This window comes from Giraffa tippelskirchi, chromosome 5, assembly GCF_054371585.1.
Source record: "Giraffa tippelskirchi isolate mGirTip1 chromosome 5, T2T-mGirTip1v1.2.pri, whole genome shotgun sequence".
Lineage (NCBI taxonomy): Eukaryota > Metazoa > Chordata > Mammalia > Artiodactyla > Giraffidae > Giraffa > Giraffa tippelskirchi.
Window position 1 is genome coordinate 51590613 of NC_137279.1, and position 18079 is coordinate 51608691.

Here is an 18079-nt window from a genome sequence, read left to right on the forward strand (position 1 = left end):
TTCACATCTGTTTCCTGTTCACATTCCTGTCGACCGGGGAACTTTGAGTCTCTGAGCCACAGTATCGGTTCAGTTGAACAATCACATATTCAGGTTTGCTGTGTGTCAGATACTGAGATTGTGTTTTTCGGGAGAGGAGAAAAACTGAGAGGAAGCATTTGAGGACCAGAACTTCTGTACCAAAGGAATTTATAGACCAGTAAGACAGATAAGACCAGGGATCCAGACAACTATGGTGTGAACAGTCATCTGAGAAGCAGACAGAAAGCTTCCTTCTGGCTGGAGGTGCGTGTCTGTGGGACGGACAGAGCTGGAGGCAATTTTATGGTTTTGAATTATTCCAGAAAGCTTTTCTAGCTTTCTCATTTGGTGATTTAAGGCTGTGACTGTGGAGCAGATAACTTCTATGTTTTAGGTCTTTATATTTCTTTTTTTTTTTAATTAATTTATTTTAGTTGGGGGCTAATTACTTTACAATATTGTAGTGGTTTTTGCCATACATTGACATGAATCAGCCATGGGTTTACATGTGTTCCCCATCCTGAACCCCCCTCCCACCTCCCTCCCCATCCCATCCCTCTGGGTCATCCCATTGCCCCAGCCCTGAGCATTTGTCTCATGCATTGAACCTGGAATGGTGTTCTGTTTCACATATGTTAAGATATATGTTTCATATATTTCTTATAATTGATTGGAAATTCCTTGAAATTAAAAATATGCAAAGATAAAATACCACTGTGTATGAATCTGATTTTTTTTTTTTTTTGAAGTATAGTTGACGTACAGGTAAGTTACAGGTTTAAAAGTCTGTGAAGTTTAGATTGTCACTGGGTTAACCATTGACATTTTAACAGTTAATATACACTATACAGGTTAATATGCACTGCTGTTATCTATTGGTGAAAGAACTAATGCTGTAGTTCATTTACCCAGAAATTTAATTTCATGTTACATCTCTGCTTATAAGCCCCAATGCAGTGGTTCTCAAACTTCAGTGGGATTGCTGGGCCCTACCCCAAGGGGGTCTAGGTGGGAGCCTGAGACTGTTTCTGGCAAGTTCCCAGGTGATGTTGATACATCAGCATCATGGTCTGGGGAACATGCTTTGAGAACTCCTCTAGTGATGTCCCTTATTCTTCAGCCTGCATCCCTTATACTTGACCTCAAGGCCCTTCATGAGTTGTCCGTCCTTGTTCAAACGTGCTTAGATTCCTGATACACTGGCCTTCTTAGTGGTCACGGCACAGACCAAGCCTGTTCCCATCTCAGGGTTGTTGCCTGGAATGTCTTCCCTGGATGTTTCAAGAGGCTGGCTCCTTCAGCCTCAGTTCAGCTGTTCCTCCCCAGACGCCTCCCTCAACCGTGATTAGCCACGTCCTGCCATCACCTGCATCTTTCTCTATCGCAGCACCTTTTATTGTGCTCATTTGTCTTTTATCAGTCTCTTCTCTCTGCCCTGAAGCATGCTGCCTTTCCCATCACTGTGTTCCCAGTGTGACGTAGGTTCTCAGTAAATCCCAATGGATGGGTGAATGAAAGACGTTGAAACCAGCAAGATGGGATTGAGAGGAAACCGAACCATGAGCTCCTTTTGAATGACTGATGTTAATGAGAGAAGACTCTATGTCTCAGGGGAGGTGACTGTTCTCTGCTTCTGTAGATAAAGTGGTTATGTAATCAGACATCTAAAACCAGCTATTTTTCAGTATGTAATGAATTTTTTTCCTGCTATTAAAGTAACCACTTTATATTTACTGTGTCATTTTTCTCAGAATAGTAGTTGTCTCAGAAAATCATTGTGTAGTTCAGATTTGTGTCATTGATTTCTAGATTCTGCTCATTTGTTCTAGTGACCAAAGAAATAGTTTGTGATATAAAGAAATCCTTTGAATATGATTTTATGGTTTTTCTTTCTTTTTAATGAATCCTTTCTGTTTTAAAATTTTATTTATTTAATTTTATTTAAAAAACTTCTTGGCCACAGCATGCGACATGTAGGATCTTAGTTCCCTGATGAGAGCTGGAACCAGTGCCCCCTGCTATGGAAGCATGGAGTCTTTTTTTTTTTTTAATTTTTTAATTGGAGGAAAATTGCTCTACAATGTTGTTGGTTTCTGCCATAGAACAACACAAATCAGCCATAATTATACATATATCACCTCCCTCTTGAGCCATCCTCCTCTCCCCGCATCCCATCCCTCTAGGTCATCACAGAGCACCAGGCTGGGCTCCCTCTGTTACATATAACAATTTTTCACCAGCTATCTGTCTTACACATGATAGTGTATATATGTCGATGCTGCTTTCTCTGTTCGTCCCACTCTCTCTCCCCTACTGTGTCCATGAATCCATTCTCTATGTCTCCTCCATTCCTTCCCTGTGGGTAGGTTCATCAATACCATTTTTCTAGATTCCATATATATGTATTGATATGCAATATTTGTTTTTCTTTTTCTGACTTACTTCACTTTGTATAACAGGCTCTAGGTTCGTCCACCTCACTAGAACTGACTCAAAGTGGTTCTTTCTATGGCTGAGTGTAATATTCCATTGTATATATGTACGACATCTTCTTCATCCATTCATCTGTAGAAGCACAGCTAGGTTGAGAATTGTGGAATCTTAACTACTGAACTGACCGGGAAGCCCCAGATTTTTCAAATAACTCACATGTCTGATAGAAGCTGATGAGCTGATGTTTAAAATATTCCATGAGCAAAATGCAGTACATTTAGTGAATATGTGTTATACTTAGTGTAGAAGTAGGTTTAAATATCATTGATCTTTAATGGAACATTAGGAGATGTAACTCATGGTAATTGATGAAGATTTTATAAAGCGGTTTAATGGCCTCAGGAGTAAACTCTGGACAGGAGAGATGGCTCATAATAAGCCTCTGTAACCAGCGATCATCAGATAGCTGTAGCAAGGTTGGACCGATCATCAGGGAGGCTGGAGAGTGTCTCTGAGGGAAGGGACTCAAAGACTTAGTGTCCCTGCTGCTCCTGAGGGAGACGTCACAGAGACCCCTGTCGGGATGTCCACTGAACTACTGGGGAGAGGTAGCAGGGTTGTCCAGGCTGGGGTGACTGGGCAGCACACCCCCTGCAGAAGGAGGGCAGCCCAGCCCACCCCTGGGATGGAGCATGTCCAAGTCAGGGAGCCAAGCAAGCCACCCTGTGTTCTTGGTTCGTGGCCCCTGGAGCAAGGTTACTACGGGAGCAGACAGCGAGGTCTCTGAGGAGCAGGAGGCTGAAAATGCTGGAAGATTGGAATGATCTGCATCTCATTTCTAACCCCCTTCTCGGGTTGGAAGCCATCGTTGGGCTGAATGGCTGAATGGCTCTGTATGTTTGAGAGACTGAAAGAAGGTTTGGTTGTTGTTGCTGTTTCTTAACCCCTTTCTATGTATCTTAGTGTTAAAAGAGGTGTTTTTCTTGACCAAGTTGTAGGAAGCCTAGTAGCAGCATCCTCTTATAGAAGGTAGTCTGGGGTCTTCCTTCCTTCATTACATTTCTGTCTCCATAGAGGAATTATTAAATACAAAAATCATCTTGACTTTTCTCTAATCTCACTATACTAGCATTATTATCTGATTGTCCCTATGGTGAGTTTCCTGTGAGTTGTAAGATTGGGGAAGATTTATGTCACTCTTTTTATAGATTGTTCATTTTTCTCTAAAGGACAAATTTTTTTCTCATATATGAATAAATATATATATATATATATATTTTCCTTAGGTAAACCTAAGTGATTTGAGATTTAATAAATCAAAACTCTGAAGCTTTTATTGCAAAGCTTAAATTCCTTTCTATGACAGGGAACATCCTAAACTTTTAGTTCTGTTTTTCTTTCTGTGAAACTTCACATGGTTTTTCAGTCAAAGGAATAAATTTAGCCTCTGACACAAAGTAAATTTCTTGTAAATGCCCTGGTCAGTTTTTTTTTTTTAATTTCCTCTTTGAAAAGTCTTCCAAATTTTAATCTGAAATAATTCCTCTTTGAAATGAGTCATCCTTGTATTAATAGCATAACTTTATAGTTACAGTGCATACATGTCCTGTTAAAATGGAAGTCTTAAAAATAAATCTTTGATCTCTTCTTTTTAAATGAAAATTGTCTGTGACTTTGGATTTTTGGAAGGGCAAGCCTTCTTCAGACATGACTTGGGTATGAATTACTGTGCAGAGTATGTGGGGAGGCCTGGTACAACTTAATGTAATGGTGTTTGATCTTTCCCTGAATCTTTCTCTTCAGATTGATTACTTTAAGAATCAAATCTTACTTACTATTTTTAGGGAAATATTTTCACATTATCACAGTTTGTATTGTGTTATGTATACTTTTAAATTGTACATTATTGTAAAACTATATTAACGTTAATATTTAAACAAATTTAAAGTGACGTCTATATCCGATCTCCTAATACCAGATTTCTCTTATGTATTCTGTACAAGACAGTTCCTGTGTCCATATGTTTAATTTTTATTTTTTGGCTGTGCCATGCAGCAGGTGGGATTTTAGTTCCCTAACCGGGAATCAAACTTGTGCCCCCTGCAGTGGAAGTGGAGTCTTAACCACTGGACCACCAGGGAAGTCCTATCCATATGTTTTAAATGGTTAAAATCTACAACTTAATATTACTATTTTGTAACCTTATCTTACCATTTTCTAACACTATACTTACAGTAGTTGGTACCTGGGTCATAGTCCCTCCAGCAACTGTATTTTGTCTTTCCCTTCCATGCTTAACTTACTGGATGTTAGTTTCCTATCTTACTGTTTATAGCTCTAATACCACAGTGAAAATCTTCAGCCATTTACAGTTTTTCTTCATTTCAGTTATTTCTGTAAGGGTAAGTCATGGGGTATACGTAAATTTATGGGTTTTGGTAACATGATACACTTTACTTTCCAAGTGGGATTTTTAACAATTTTTAGTACCATCATTATATCTTTGAATGAATCAGTCTCATCTCTGTTGGATCTTACCTTTTAATCACAGACTAATTTAATAGTTGTAAGTGATGCCTCGTTGTTTTAATTTACATTTATCCTTCCTACTCCGTGTTTTACCTTTCATATTGCCCTATGGTCTGTCCATGAGAGCCTCTGCTCCTAAGTATATATTAGATTTGATGCTTACTGTTTTTTAAAAGCATGAAGTTCTTGATGTGCAAGTTGAGAAGAAGTGAACAGTTCATGTCTCTGTCAATGAGAAGGGCTGACCTGGTATCAGGGAAAGAAAAGCCATCTCTTCTCTGTTCTGTCCAAGCTAGACTCTGAGCATTTTCAGATGCCCCAGCAATTTATCATCCTCATAGCCGCAGGTTCAGCTGTAAAAGCTGATGTGTTGTTTTGATCTGATTATTTCTGTGCTTGTGATGAAAATAACTTACGTCACAAGTTCCCAGGAACACATTTGTGAGTCAGTGAGAATAACCAAGTTTCTCACAGTAGCCTCCCAGGCGATTTGACTCCAGGAAACTCCATTCTCCTTTCTTCCTTATGGGAAAGGAGCTAAGGGAGTCATCTATTTTCTTGAGAATATGGTGTTTTCAGAAATCTTAAAGAGTCAGGAAAAGATGGCATTTTTAGAAGTAAGGTTACTATAGATGATTATTTTTCTTTTTTATTATTTCTTTATGCATGCATGCTTGCTAAGCCGTTTCAGTTGTGTCCAACTCTTTGCGACCCTATGGACCGTAACCTGCCAGGCTCCTCTGTCCATGGGATTCTCCAGGCAAGAATACTAGAGTGGGTTGCCATTTCCTACTCCAGGGGATTGTCCCTACTGAGGGATCCAACCTAACTCTCGTCTGTCTCCTGCATTAGTAGGCAGGTTCTTTAGCACTGATGCCACCTGGGAAGCCCAGAATTTATTTCTTTATGCTTACCATTAATTTATGCCTGTTTGCTGAAACCTCAGTTTGCCTCAGATCACATTCATCCTTCTCCTTTCTGAATTTTCATTTTACTTACCGCCTCACTCATGTAATTTGGTACTAAGTTGTTCTTAATTTGGTATTAAGTTTTTTTTTATGAGTAAATTTTGTTTCCCTTAAGAGATTTTTGTATCTCTCACAGTAAGCATGTAGTGGGCATTTAAAATTGTGATATAATTCACATACCATAAAATTCACCCTATAAAGTACATAATTCAGTGTTTTTGTTTTTGTTTTTTTTTTTAGTATATTCACAGTGTTAACCACCAGTAATTCCAGAACATTTTCATCACCTTAAAGAAAAACATCCTGTAGGATCACACACTATTCCCCTCCCCCCAACCCCTGGTAAACATTAATCTATTTTTAGTCTCTATGGATTTGAATATTGTGGTGTTTCTTTTTGTGCCTGACTTCTGTCACTTAGTATAGTGTTCTCAGAGTTCATCTATGTGTAGTATACATCAGTACCGCATTCCTTTTATGGCTGAATAATATTTCATTCTAATGCAGTGGATGTTTAAGATGTATTTATTTTATGCGTGTGTGTGCATGTATGTGTATGTATTTGCAGGCTCAGTAATTGCGGCACACAGGCTTAGTTGCCTCACAACACTTAGTTCCCTGACTAGGGATCAAACCTGTGTCCCCTGCATTGGAAGGTGGATTCTTAACCATAGGACCACCAGAGAAGTTCCAAGATATATTTCTTGATTGTTAGGTTTTAGTCCCTGGCTAAAGTTGAGGCAGTATGGTGACCCTAGAAAATAACATTGTCAAACAGATATTTGCCATATATATCACATAGCAAGGACCAGGTAATAAAAATGTTTGCCTTATTAATTTAATTATTGATTCTCTATCAGTTTTATTATCCAAGTGATGTTTACTCATTCTAGAAAGTTTAAGCATAGATAAGTCCCCCCAAATTCATTTCATAATCTTACCACCAAACATTACTACTGTTAATTTGGTGAGGTCTTTTTTTGTTTGTTTGTACTACATGCCTGTGTACACATGCTGTATTTTTCCATTTGTATAGTGGCATATGCTGAGTACTGTTTTGTAACAAAACAATACATACCTGACACACTCTTGAAAATTTTGCTTTTTGTGCTTTTTCCTTCTGAAACGTTTTGGTATTAGACGCTGAAAAGGTCTAAGATTTAGCCGTTTTATTTTTTATCATTAAAGATCATGAATTTTTGGCCAAAATTATTGTTTTCAGAAGGACTTAGTTGATAGAGTAGGTTAAAATTTTTTTCTTCAGTAAGTTTTCAACATGCTGATAAAACTGCTTCATCAAAATGAAATAAAAACAGCTTCATCTTTTGTTTTATTTTTTAGGGAATTAAATTACACTTTGAAGAGTGATCTTTTGTAGCACAGTCCACTTATGAAACAAAGATAAAAAGAAAGTACAGTATAAAGAGCCTGTGTGCCTACTTTTTCTCAGGTTAGCATGATGGGTTAGTTTAGCCTTTTCTTCTGACATGACTCTCTTTTCTGTATATATTTTTTTAAAAAATACTCTTTCCCACTATAGTTTATCCCAGGAGATTGGATACAGTTCCCTGTGCTGTAAGGAGAACCTTGTTGTCCATCCGTAAGTGTGATAGTTGCATCTACTGACCCCGAACTCCCAGTCCATCTGTCTCCTCCCACCCAACTTAGCAGCAACATCTTTTTATGTTGTTGTTGTTCCTCTTCCAAATAAAATAAGAAGAAGGGAAAAGATATTCATTGAGAAAATGCCTGATTTACTTCCTCTGTAAAATTTGAAACAACTATGAATGATCACAGTAAAGCCCATAATTGTGAGCAGATTATAATGAAAAGATTTTAAATTATAAGTGATGTATAAATGCAAGGGGACATACTTAATGTCTATAAGTTTAAGATGGGTGAAATGAGTTTAAACTGTTTATTTCAAGTGATGTGATGCCTTTTTGTTCTAATGGAAATTTTCTAGGGGGAAATGTGGCAGGTATAGGTCTCATGGCCCCCAGGAGCATCTGGGGCTGGTGGGTGGCCCCTCTCTCCCACCCCTTCCCTGGGATGGTCAGGAAGACACCTGCCCTCAGCTGTCACACAGTCACGGCTCAAAGCCACCTCTTCCAGCTGTATTGTTGTCACTGTGCTGTGGTGTCCAATTAAGAAATTGTCAAACTTGATAAACTATCTTTGTAACCTAAAAAGTAAGATAATCACTACAGCAAAGAAAGTCAGTGAAAATGGGACTGTGCTGGTTTGGACAAGCTGAGCATGAAGCATTTGTGGGTTCTCCAGACATAGATTGCCACTGGGCAGTGAGTACTGGTCTAGGAATAGACAGTGACTAGAGATACAGAGTCAGCATCATCAACACCATTCCCCTCTTGACCGAATCAGTCCATCCATTAAAATGTTCTGTAAAAACTCCATGTTGAAATAAAGAAGAAACAAAGCACCGCTTTTACTCTGTCTTCTTCCATCTGTGGCTCCATATTCTCCACCTTTCCTTTTTTTTGACTGCACCATGCAGTATATGGGATCTTAGTTCCCCGACCAGGGATTGACGTGCCCCTACATTGAAAGTGCTGAGTTTTAAACACTGGCCTGCCAGGGAAGTCCCTGTTTTCTCCATCTTTCTGTTCTGAGTCTCTGCATCCTTCCCTTGGGCTCTTGGCCTGTCTCAAACAGGCCTTTGACCTCGTTCCTCAGACAGCACTGGTCAAGGCATCCAGCAACCTCCGTCTTGCCCAGCTTGGAGAACTGTCCTCATTCTCATTTCTAAGATCGCTAAGCTTTATTTGACTTAATTGAGACACTGCTTTACATGGTCTCTGGTATTCCACACTCCTTTGTGTTTCTTTTCATTTTTTTATGGATGGATCTTTTCTAATCCTTCACCAGGTCCTTGTCCTCTACGGGACTTCTGGACGAGGCCCCAGTCCTGTGGGCCCTTCCCTAATCTGTTCCTCCTTCCTCATAGTAAATGACACCACTGTTGACTCTGTTGCTTAGACACCAAATCCACGTTCATTCAATTTCTATGGTTGCATCCCGCATTCTGTCCATTAGGCAAGTCTTGTTGGCTCTACCTTCAAAATATAATCCCAGTCCAGCCATTTTTCACCACTTGCTGTTACCTGCAGTCTGTGCTACCATTATATCTCATTTTATGTGCTGCGTGTGTGCGTGCTAAGTCCCTTCAGTTGTGTCCGACTCTGCCACCCTATGGACTGTATCCCACCAGGCTCCTCTGTCTGTGGGATTCTCCAGACAAGAATACTGGAGTCAGTTGCCATACCCTCCTCCAGGGGATCTTCCTGATCCAGGGATCAAACCCATATCCTATGTCTCCCGCATTGGTAGGTGGGTTCTTTACCGCTGAGCCATCGGTGAAGCCCCTTTATGTGCTACATTTCCTCTTAATTGGTCTTCCATGCCTGCCTCTCTGTGGTCTATTCATATAGTAGCCAGAGTAATTTTTTAAAAAAATGACTTCAATACTCTGTTCAAAATCCTCCAGTGACTTCTTTTTTAAAAAACTGAGATATGATTTACATACCACCATTTTGAAGTATCCAATTCAGTGGATTTTAGTATGTTTACAAGGTGGTACAGCTATCACCACTAATTCCAGAACATTCCCATCACCTCAAAAGAGAAGCCCTGTGCTTGTTGGCAGTCAGTCCCCCAGCCCCTGGCAACCACTCATCTAATCTTTTTTGTCTCTAATGATTTGCCTTCAATGGCCTCTTAGATTAAAATCCAGATTCCTTGCTCCGGCCTTGGTCTTTGAACAATGGTTCTTGGCTTGTGGTTTCCAGAGCCGCAGTATCAGCATCTCATGGGAGCTTCTTAGAAATGCAGAATGTGTCCCCACCCCTGGTCTACTGAATCAGAATCTCTGAGGGTGGGGCCTTACCAGCTGTGATTAATGACCCTCTGTCTGCACCTCAGCTTGAGGACTTGTGGCTTCTATGCATGATCTAGTCTCTTTGACTTAATCTCCTATAATCCTTTCCTCTTGCTCACTCTGTCAGAGTGACCTTCCTCTTCCACAAATGTGACAAGCTTGATTCCTCCTCAGGGCCTTGACGTTTGTTCTTCCCTCTGCTTGGGCTATTTTTTTCCTGCACATTGTGTTCTCATTCTGTTTAGATTGTGGCTCAAGAGGCCTCTCTCGCCATAGGGAGGTTGAAGTCATTGAGTTTGATGATGGAGCGGGGAAGCATCTTTTTGCTTGCCTGTCTCCACCCTGCTTTGTGCCCCAGGAAGTTGACTTCTATAAAGGCATCAATAGCCTCCTTTTCCATCCAACTTCTAGTTGGGTTTGTCCAGTGAGGGGTGGTAGGATGGATGACCTAAGAAGGAGGGAGCCAGGTTGGGGTATTTATTCCCCTGGGCTGGCTGTGTCCCTCTCCACACAGCACTCTCTGTCTCTCGTTCTGTACCACGTGTGCTGTAATGGCTACTTAATGAAGATTGTGTCTGCGTTAGAACTTAAACCATAAAATAGATAGCCTATAAATCTTGCATGAATGAAAAGGATGTCAAAACAGATGTAGGATGACATAGCATGATACAAACTGAAGAGGAGAGGACACTAACTTCTGTCAGTGTGTAGAGCTGTGCTGTATACTGTCTGCTCTCCCATCTGTCAATACCTGTGGGAAACTTACTGTGAAAATAAATCAGAGGTGAATTTGTCAAGTGCAGTAATAGCTGTGGTATTTATTCATTCCTAAGCACACACTTATTGTGTGTTTGTTACAAATCAGGCACAGTTCAAGGTGCTAAGGGTGCCATGTTGAACAAACAAAACCCTGGACTTCATGGAGCGTCTGTTCTATCAGGGAAGACAGTAAAAGCAAGTGAAATAAATATAATACATGATATGTTGGTCACTGTGCCAGGGAGAGAGAGAAAGTGGGGAAGTACCTGTGTGTGCATGTGCATATGTGGGTGCACACATGTGCATGTTGAGGGTGGTGGTGGGATTTTAGGCAGGATGACCAGGAAAAGCCTCCCCGGGCAGGAATCGGTTGCATCGAGACCCAGGGAGATGAGCGGCAGGCCGTGCTGGCACACAGGGAAGAACGTTTGTCGGGGAAGGTCATCAAGAAGATGTGACCACAGGCTCGACCTGCAAGCTGACCCAGGTACTTGGAGGCCATTCACCCGCTTTCCTGTCCTTGGAATGTGCCTTCCACTTGCCTGCTGTCCCAAGCTCAAGCTGCCTAAGGACACAGGCTGGAGACTGAACCCAGGAGGAGCCTCTCCATAAGATTTTAACATTCTGTTGGGCAAGGGTCAGGGAGCCACTGGCCCTGCAGCCCCCAAGATCAGTCTCCTGAGCAAGCTGCCTTGCTTACTGAAGAGCCATCTGCCAGTCCCAAGTGGGCTGCCTTCCTTCTGTCTCTCCCTGCCCTCCGTGCCTGACGCCAGTTTCAGAGTCCACCCCGGAAGCTCCAAGGAGGTTTCGAGCCAGCAACATGGCAGGCAGGATGCACAGGCTCCAGGGGGTGGACGACAAGGAGGATGCTGGTGGAGCAGAGGGTGGAGAGGGTCAGAAGGCGGTGAGGACTGGAGTGGGGCCAGGTGATCCCAGGTCAGCTCATCCAAACGAAACTCTTGCTTTTCTCTCCTCCCCTGCCTGCTGCTACCATAATCTCAGAGTAGAGCAAGCCTGGTTTTCCTCCTGAATTTGCTGTGAATTGTTCAGTTCACACCCACCCCAATGCACTGCATCTCCCTCCCCCACATTTAGTCACCAGATCCAGTCTTTCTGTTGGATCTGTTCTTTCCCCCTCTCTCCATTGCCTTCATTCAGGTCCTCACTTCGCGACTGAATTGCTAACTTCCAGGTTGTGGACTGTTGAGAAGTTGGCTCTTGCTGTGACACCCAATAAACACCTGAACTAAATGGCAGCTCTCAGGGAACTTAGGACTCTTATTTTGAAGACAAGGAGGCTGGGATTCAGAGAGGTGACCTTACTTCCCTAATAATGATTAACAAGTCTGGGGTAAGAACCCAGATCTCCCACCTGGGCGTCAGAAGCAGCTCACATTGCTGGCCCGGCCTGGGAGCACTCAGCCCAGTACAGTCACCACAGAGCTGTCTTCAGGCGTGTCTGAATGGGGTCCACTCACCACTCACACCAGTGTTAATCCTGTGGGGTTTTGGGGGGAAAGTGCGGTGATCTTAGAACACGTTTCTCATCATTCGTGTCTGTAATTTGTACTTTTAAATAAATGAAGCTGTTGTTTTCTAGGAAGTAAAACACCAGATCTCTATTCAAGTTTGGTTGTGTGCTTAGTTGCTCAGTCGTGTCCGACTCTTTGCGACCCCATGGACTGTACGCCGCCCGGCTCCTCTGTCCCTGGGGATTCTCCAGGGAAGAATACTGGAGTGGATTGCCATGCCCTCCTCCCGGGGATTTTTACTGGGGTTAAATAGAGCATTTCCTAATACTCTTCTGCTATAAGGAACAGCTGAAAGAGTAGAGGATGGGTAAAGAACAGAATTGTACCTCATCCTCTCATTTTAATAGCCAGTACAAAGACTTTTTATAAATCAATCTTTTGCTTCATTTATAGAGAAAGTAATATCTGCTCTGCTTACCTGAGAGTTGATGTAAGTTTCTGAGATAATGTGTGTGAAAGGACTCTTTAAGATGACGTTTAGGAGGTAAGGTGCTCTTATCTCAGGAAATAACCTTTTATTTGTTGATACAGTATGTGTTTTGTATATATGTGTACTCAGTCGCTCAGTTGTGTCCGACTCTGCAACTCTTTGAACAGTAGCCTGCCAGGCTCCTCTGTTCATGAGATTTTCCAGGCAAGAATACTGGAATGGATTGCCATTTTCTCCTCCAGGGTATCTTCCTGACCCAGGGATCGAACTTTCATCTCCTGTGTCTCCTGCATTGAAGGCAGATTCTTTACCTGCTGAGCCATTGGGGAAGCCCATTTTGTGTATATATAGTATGTTAAATATTCCTATAATTTGATAAATGCCTCTCAGTCTCATATTTACAATGAAAACAGTTCCTGTGTTTGAAGTGTTAAACTTCAGAGAAAGTTCTGATGTGGGTAGGGAGTATCGAGGAGGAGTACTCCTTAATACTAAAGTGTAAATTATGTATCTCCCTGGTTACATGTGCTGTATATGTATCCAGAGTCGTACCAGGGTGGAAACCTGTGTTCATTTTGTGTTAACAGTTTTAAAGTGCTGCCTTGTTGGCTGAGTTGAGGCCTAAAACTATGTATCTTCATGTAGCACAGTTTATCAGAATGTGAAGAACCTGATACAGTTAGCTTGAAAGCTTCTGAGCTCATGCTGACAAATTCTACAGGTCTGTTTTCATACATTTTATTTTTTCGATAGCATCCACTTTAAAATTTGTTTCTGAGTTGCCTTCTAGCTGTAATGGGTTCCTGTCTGTGTTTTCCAATTTTGGGGGTTACTTTCTGTGTTATACATGTTTGTGTGAGTTAAGAGCTTCCATTGCAAAAAGTGGAGATGTGGCTTACCTTGACAAAACATAGTTTTACTGCAGGGAGGAGCAGGGAAGCCCCCTGGGGCAGAACCCACTGACCCAGTGGGCCTCCGTCTCTTGGGCATGTCGTCTTCTCCCCTTACTCAGACCAGATCCTTGAGGCACCCGGTCTGCTGTTTTGGCCAGTTTCCATCATCATCCCTGATCAGGTGCTGCCTCTCTCCCTTTGCCCCCACCCCCCCCCCTTAAAAAAGAAGAGCCTAATGCAACTCTCACTTCTGGGGTAATAGGAGAGAGGTTTATGCTGGGTGAGACACCGTGTGACCGAGGGCAGGCACGGTGGCTTGTATGATGTTCTTATGTCATTGTGATCACAGTGCAGATCCTACTCATTCTGCCTTTAAAAGAAAAACAAATTATTTGTTTGTTTGGCTGCTCCAGTTCTTAGTTGCAGCGCAGGGGATCTCCATCTTGTTTTCAGCGTGCGAGATCTCTGGTTGTGGCGTGTGAACTCTTATTTGCAGTATGTGGGATCTAGTTCCCTGACCAGGGATTGAACCCAGGACCCCTGCATTGAGAGCTTGGAGTGTTAGCCACTAGACTACCAGGGAAATCCCCTTCTGTTTTGTTATAGCCTTAAAACCCAAACTCCTGCAGTGTTTGGCTTAGTCTCATTAATTCTTTTTACAGAATGTATACAAGTTCATGTTTCAAAGCCTTTGCATTCTCTTTCTTTGATAAGAATTATTTTCACAGAATATAAAGCTCACAATGGAATTACACTTTCAAATTGTCTGGGTTTTGTTTGCTTGTTTTTATCCCAGTACACATTAATCTGCCCAGAGTTAAGTCCTCACTGAATGAATGAGCTTGGGGGTTTGCTGACTTTCGTTGTCATCAACAATTTGTTTGTTAATTTGCTCAGTTTTCTTCAGTGCTAGGAATTAACAACGGTTGTTTTTCGTTTGGTTGATTTTTTTTGTTTTGTTATTTGATAGGTGTGAACACTTGAATTCTTTAGTAGCAGTGTTTTTAAGATACAGTATCTGTTTTTACCAGGAGGAAGACTGAGTTTTAGATCTAAATCTTCTGGTCTGAGTGTTTATGTACAAGATCATATCAGTTTTAGCACGGCAGCCATTCATTTCTACTTACACCTTATTGATGAAGACTTAAGCTTTTTAAAAATAATTTTATTTGTTTATTTTTATTTTTGGCTGTGCTGGGTCTTTGTTGCTGCATGGGCTTTTCTCTAGTTGCAGCAAGCAGAGGTTGCTCTCGAGTTGCCATGTGCAGGCTTCTCACTGGGGTGGCTTCTCTTGTTGTGGAGCATGGGCTCTAGGGTGTGTGGGCTTCCGTAGTTGTGGCCTGTGGGCTCTGGAACACAAGCTCAGTAGTTACGCGTGGGCTTAGTTGCTCCGAGGCATGTGGGATCTTCCTGGATTAGGGATTGAACCTGTGTCTCCTGTATTTGACAGGTGGATTCTTTACCCCTGAGCCATCACTGACTTATGCTTTAAAGTATGTATCTAATCTCATTAAAACATCTTAAATGTGAAAATATTTGAACAGGTGATACATGTACATGGTATAAATATTAGATATCCCTCTGAATTCTTTCCCCTTTTCCCATCCCCACCTTCAGCAGCAACACGTTTTGTTCTTGTATCATTCCCGAAAGAGACTTTGCTCAATTAAGCATGTATTTGGGTGATCATCATCTCCTTATCATTCTCACAGGGCTGATGGGAGAATCTCTTTGTGGTATGGGTCTGGCACATCATACTAAGAACTACAGAAGTCTTGGTAAACAAATGACATAAATAAAATGTCAGAGGAAGATTTAACTTGACCTTTTGTGTGCACTGATCCCTTTACTGTGCTCCGGGGATCCCCAAGGGTTCTGCAGGCACCGCTGATGGAGGGAGGGCAGAGGCCTATCAGCCAAGCTCCGGGCCCCTCTCCACCTTGGATCGGGGGACTTCAGTTAAGACAGTCAGGGAAAGGAATCTAAGGTAAGTGAGATGCGACCAGCGCCAGTGTAGGCGGTACTAACAACCCTTGTATTTCTTCTTGTGTTTCCAGATGTTTCTTACTGTGTACCTCAGCAACAATGAACAGCACTTCACAGAAGTCCCTGTCACTCCGGAAACCATCTGCAGAGATGTAGTGGACTTGTGCAAAGAACCTGGCGAGAGTGATTGCCACCTGGCTGAAGTGTGGTGTGGCTCTGGTACATCTTCTTCAGCCGTGCTGTCTTTATTATCATCAGTTCTAGAGAGGGCAGTGTGTGCCTCTCATGTTTATCCATGGAGAAACTGGAGAATAGGGTGTCTATCAGAGATAGTGCTTTCAGTCCAATTTTGTTGCCTCCTCCAAAGTCTTTTTTTTTTTTTTAATATTTATTTTGACTACGCTGGGTCCCAGTGTGACACTTGGGATCTTTAGTTGTGGCATTCGAACTCTTAGTTGTGGCATGTGGGATCTAGCTCCCTGACCAGGGAAGGAATCTGGGCCCTCCGTATTGGGAGCATGGAGTCGTAGCTGTTGAACCACCTGGGAAGTTCCTCCAAAGTCCTCTTGCTATTTTCTTTTTCTGTAGCACATCCTAGACACTGCTATATTAAAGGTCAAAGGATAGGCAGCTGACACACGGGGTGGAAGCTTTTGAGGGTGTTAGGGTAAAATGTACTGTGCTCAGAAGTGTTTTGGTATGCTTAGGTGGTTTCACTTAATTAGAAATTTGAGGCATTCTGAGCCATTCTGATTGTTTTGCCACTTCTGAGTTTTTGGAGGTTTTTAGGGAGAGCTCTTCAGTATTGAGTTACTGTGGTGGCAGGAGGCAGTGGTGAAATCATAGTCATTATTTTAAGCCTTGAAATCGATCCCTTGCTTAGTTCTTTGGAGCCCTGAAGTGGGACAGCCTGGTTTCCTTCTTGGCCCTTTAGGAGTTTATAGATGAGGGAGTAATTTTTCGTGAGTTCTGCTCTATTCTTGTACAGCTTGGACGAGCCCTTACTGCTTCCTTTTTCTCCCCTTTGGGTGCAGTTTGTCTAAATGCAAGTTTCCCACTGTGTTCACTGCATTCACACCATTCATGGGTGTGACTTCAGCTAATACTCCCTGCTTCCCAGGCGAGTCTTCTTGTTCATCTTCGGTTGATTTTCCTACAGCTGGATGTTCAGGAAGACTTCACTCTCCCTGAGCTGGTTACTTCACATAGGAACTAAATTAGACCATTTTCGTAAAGCAACCCAAGTGATCCTTTCTGTAAAAAAAACAAAATTTATTTGACCGTGCCGGGTCTTGGTTCGATCATGTGGGCTCTTCCTTCGATCTTCCTTGTGGCATGCAAGATCTTTGAGATTTTTTCAGTACATGGGATCTAGTTCCCTGACCAGGGATTGGACCCGGGCCTTCTACATTGGGAGCGTGGAGTCTTGGCTACTGGACCACCAGGAGAGTTCCCCTAAGTGATCCTTATTAAATGAAAATTTGATAGTTTGACTTTCTTGTTTTTAACTTTTTTATTCTACTTAGGATAAAATCCAAAGTCTTGATTTTGTATTGTGAGGTCTTCGATGTCATCTGGTACCATTTTCCTCCTTGCTCACCTCCTGCAGCTTTTTTATGTTCCTGGATAAATGATGCTGTTTTCCACCTCAGAGCCATTGGTGCCAGCTACTCCTACTGCACTCCCAGATTTTGTCGTTGCTGGTTCCTTCTGGTCATTTGGATTGCAGCTAACACGTTACCCCTTCAGAGATGCTTTTCCTGAGCTTCCCACTAAAGCAGGCACGCGGTTCTCTATTGCATCATCCTGGTTTGATCCTGTGCATGAGACGTGTCCGTCTGGTTTTTGTGTGTGTGTTTATTAACCTGCTGCCTCTTTAATCCCCACAGCCTCACACACATACACGAGAATGTAAACTCCTTAAGAGTGGAGACCTGCTTGTCTCGTTCCTTGCTGTGCCCCAGCTCAGAGGGAGTGCTCAGTAAATATTTACTGAAAGAATAAACGACTTCTAGCTGCTCTGGTGGCCTCCCTGCATTCTGCAAATAACTTGCCTGAAGTGATTGAGACCACGCACAGTGAGCTTCCTCAGTCTCCTCCCCCGGTGCTTACCTCAGGTTCCTCTGGATGTGTGCCTACCCTTCTTTCTGACTTTCTTCCTTTGCCAAGGCTCACCCTCTCCCTTGAAACTCCAGATTCCACTGTTTCCCTTTTTCTTGTATCTTACTCACTTGAGTTCAGTAGCCCTTGCTATTTAATGAGGATGTTTAAAGGATTTTCTTTCTTCTAATTTTTTTAATTAAAAATAAGAAGAGAGAGACCACACATGAATGGATTCTTTATTGTAAGGCAAATAATATAGATGGAATGGAAATCTCTCCCACAAGCCTATCTTGTGTCGCTTGATTTGTAATTGCTTGTAATTTTAGCAGATAACTTTTCAGACTTTTCTCTGCAATGTAACTGTAGAAATAGTTTTGTGTCATCTCTTTATTTTTTCTTTATGTAACAGTATCATACATCTCACTAACTGTAATTTATCATTTTACCATACAGTATAGCTTGGAGGTCTTTTCTGATTAGCTTGTGTAAATCTACACCATTGTTTTTAATTATCATAATTTTCCATA

General features: G+C 41.9%; 1 protein-coding gene across 12 annotated transcripts in view; it reads left to right on the plus strand.

Annotated features, from left to right (window-relative positions):
- Positions 1-18079, plus strand: part of TP53BP2 (tumor protein p53 binding protein 2) — a 213890-nt gene that overhangs the window by 157436 nt on the left and 38375 nt on the right. For 9 of the 12 annotated variants that reach the window (XR_014054059.1, XR_014054060.1, XM_081491600.1 and 6 more), the window contains one exon: positions 15521-15668. The exons of the other annotated variants lie outside the window; for them this stretch is intronic. Coding sequence is in view for 7 of the 9 variants with exons in the window: in XM_081491600.1 (XP_081347726.1) it covers positions 15521-15668 (148 nt within the window). In the remaining 2 variants the exon portion in view is untranslated. The remainder of the gene's footprint in view (positions 1-15520; positions 15669-18079) is intronic. 12 annotated transcript variants of the gene reach the window in all.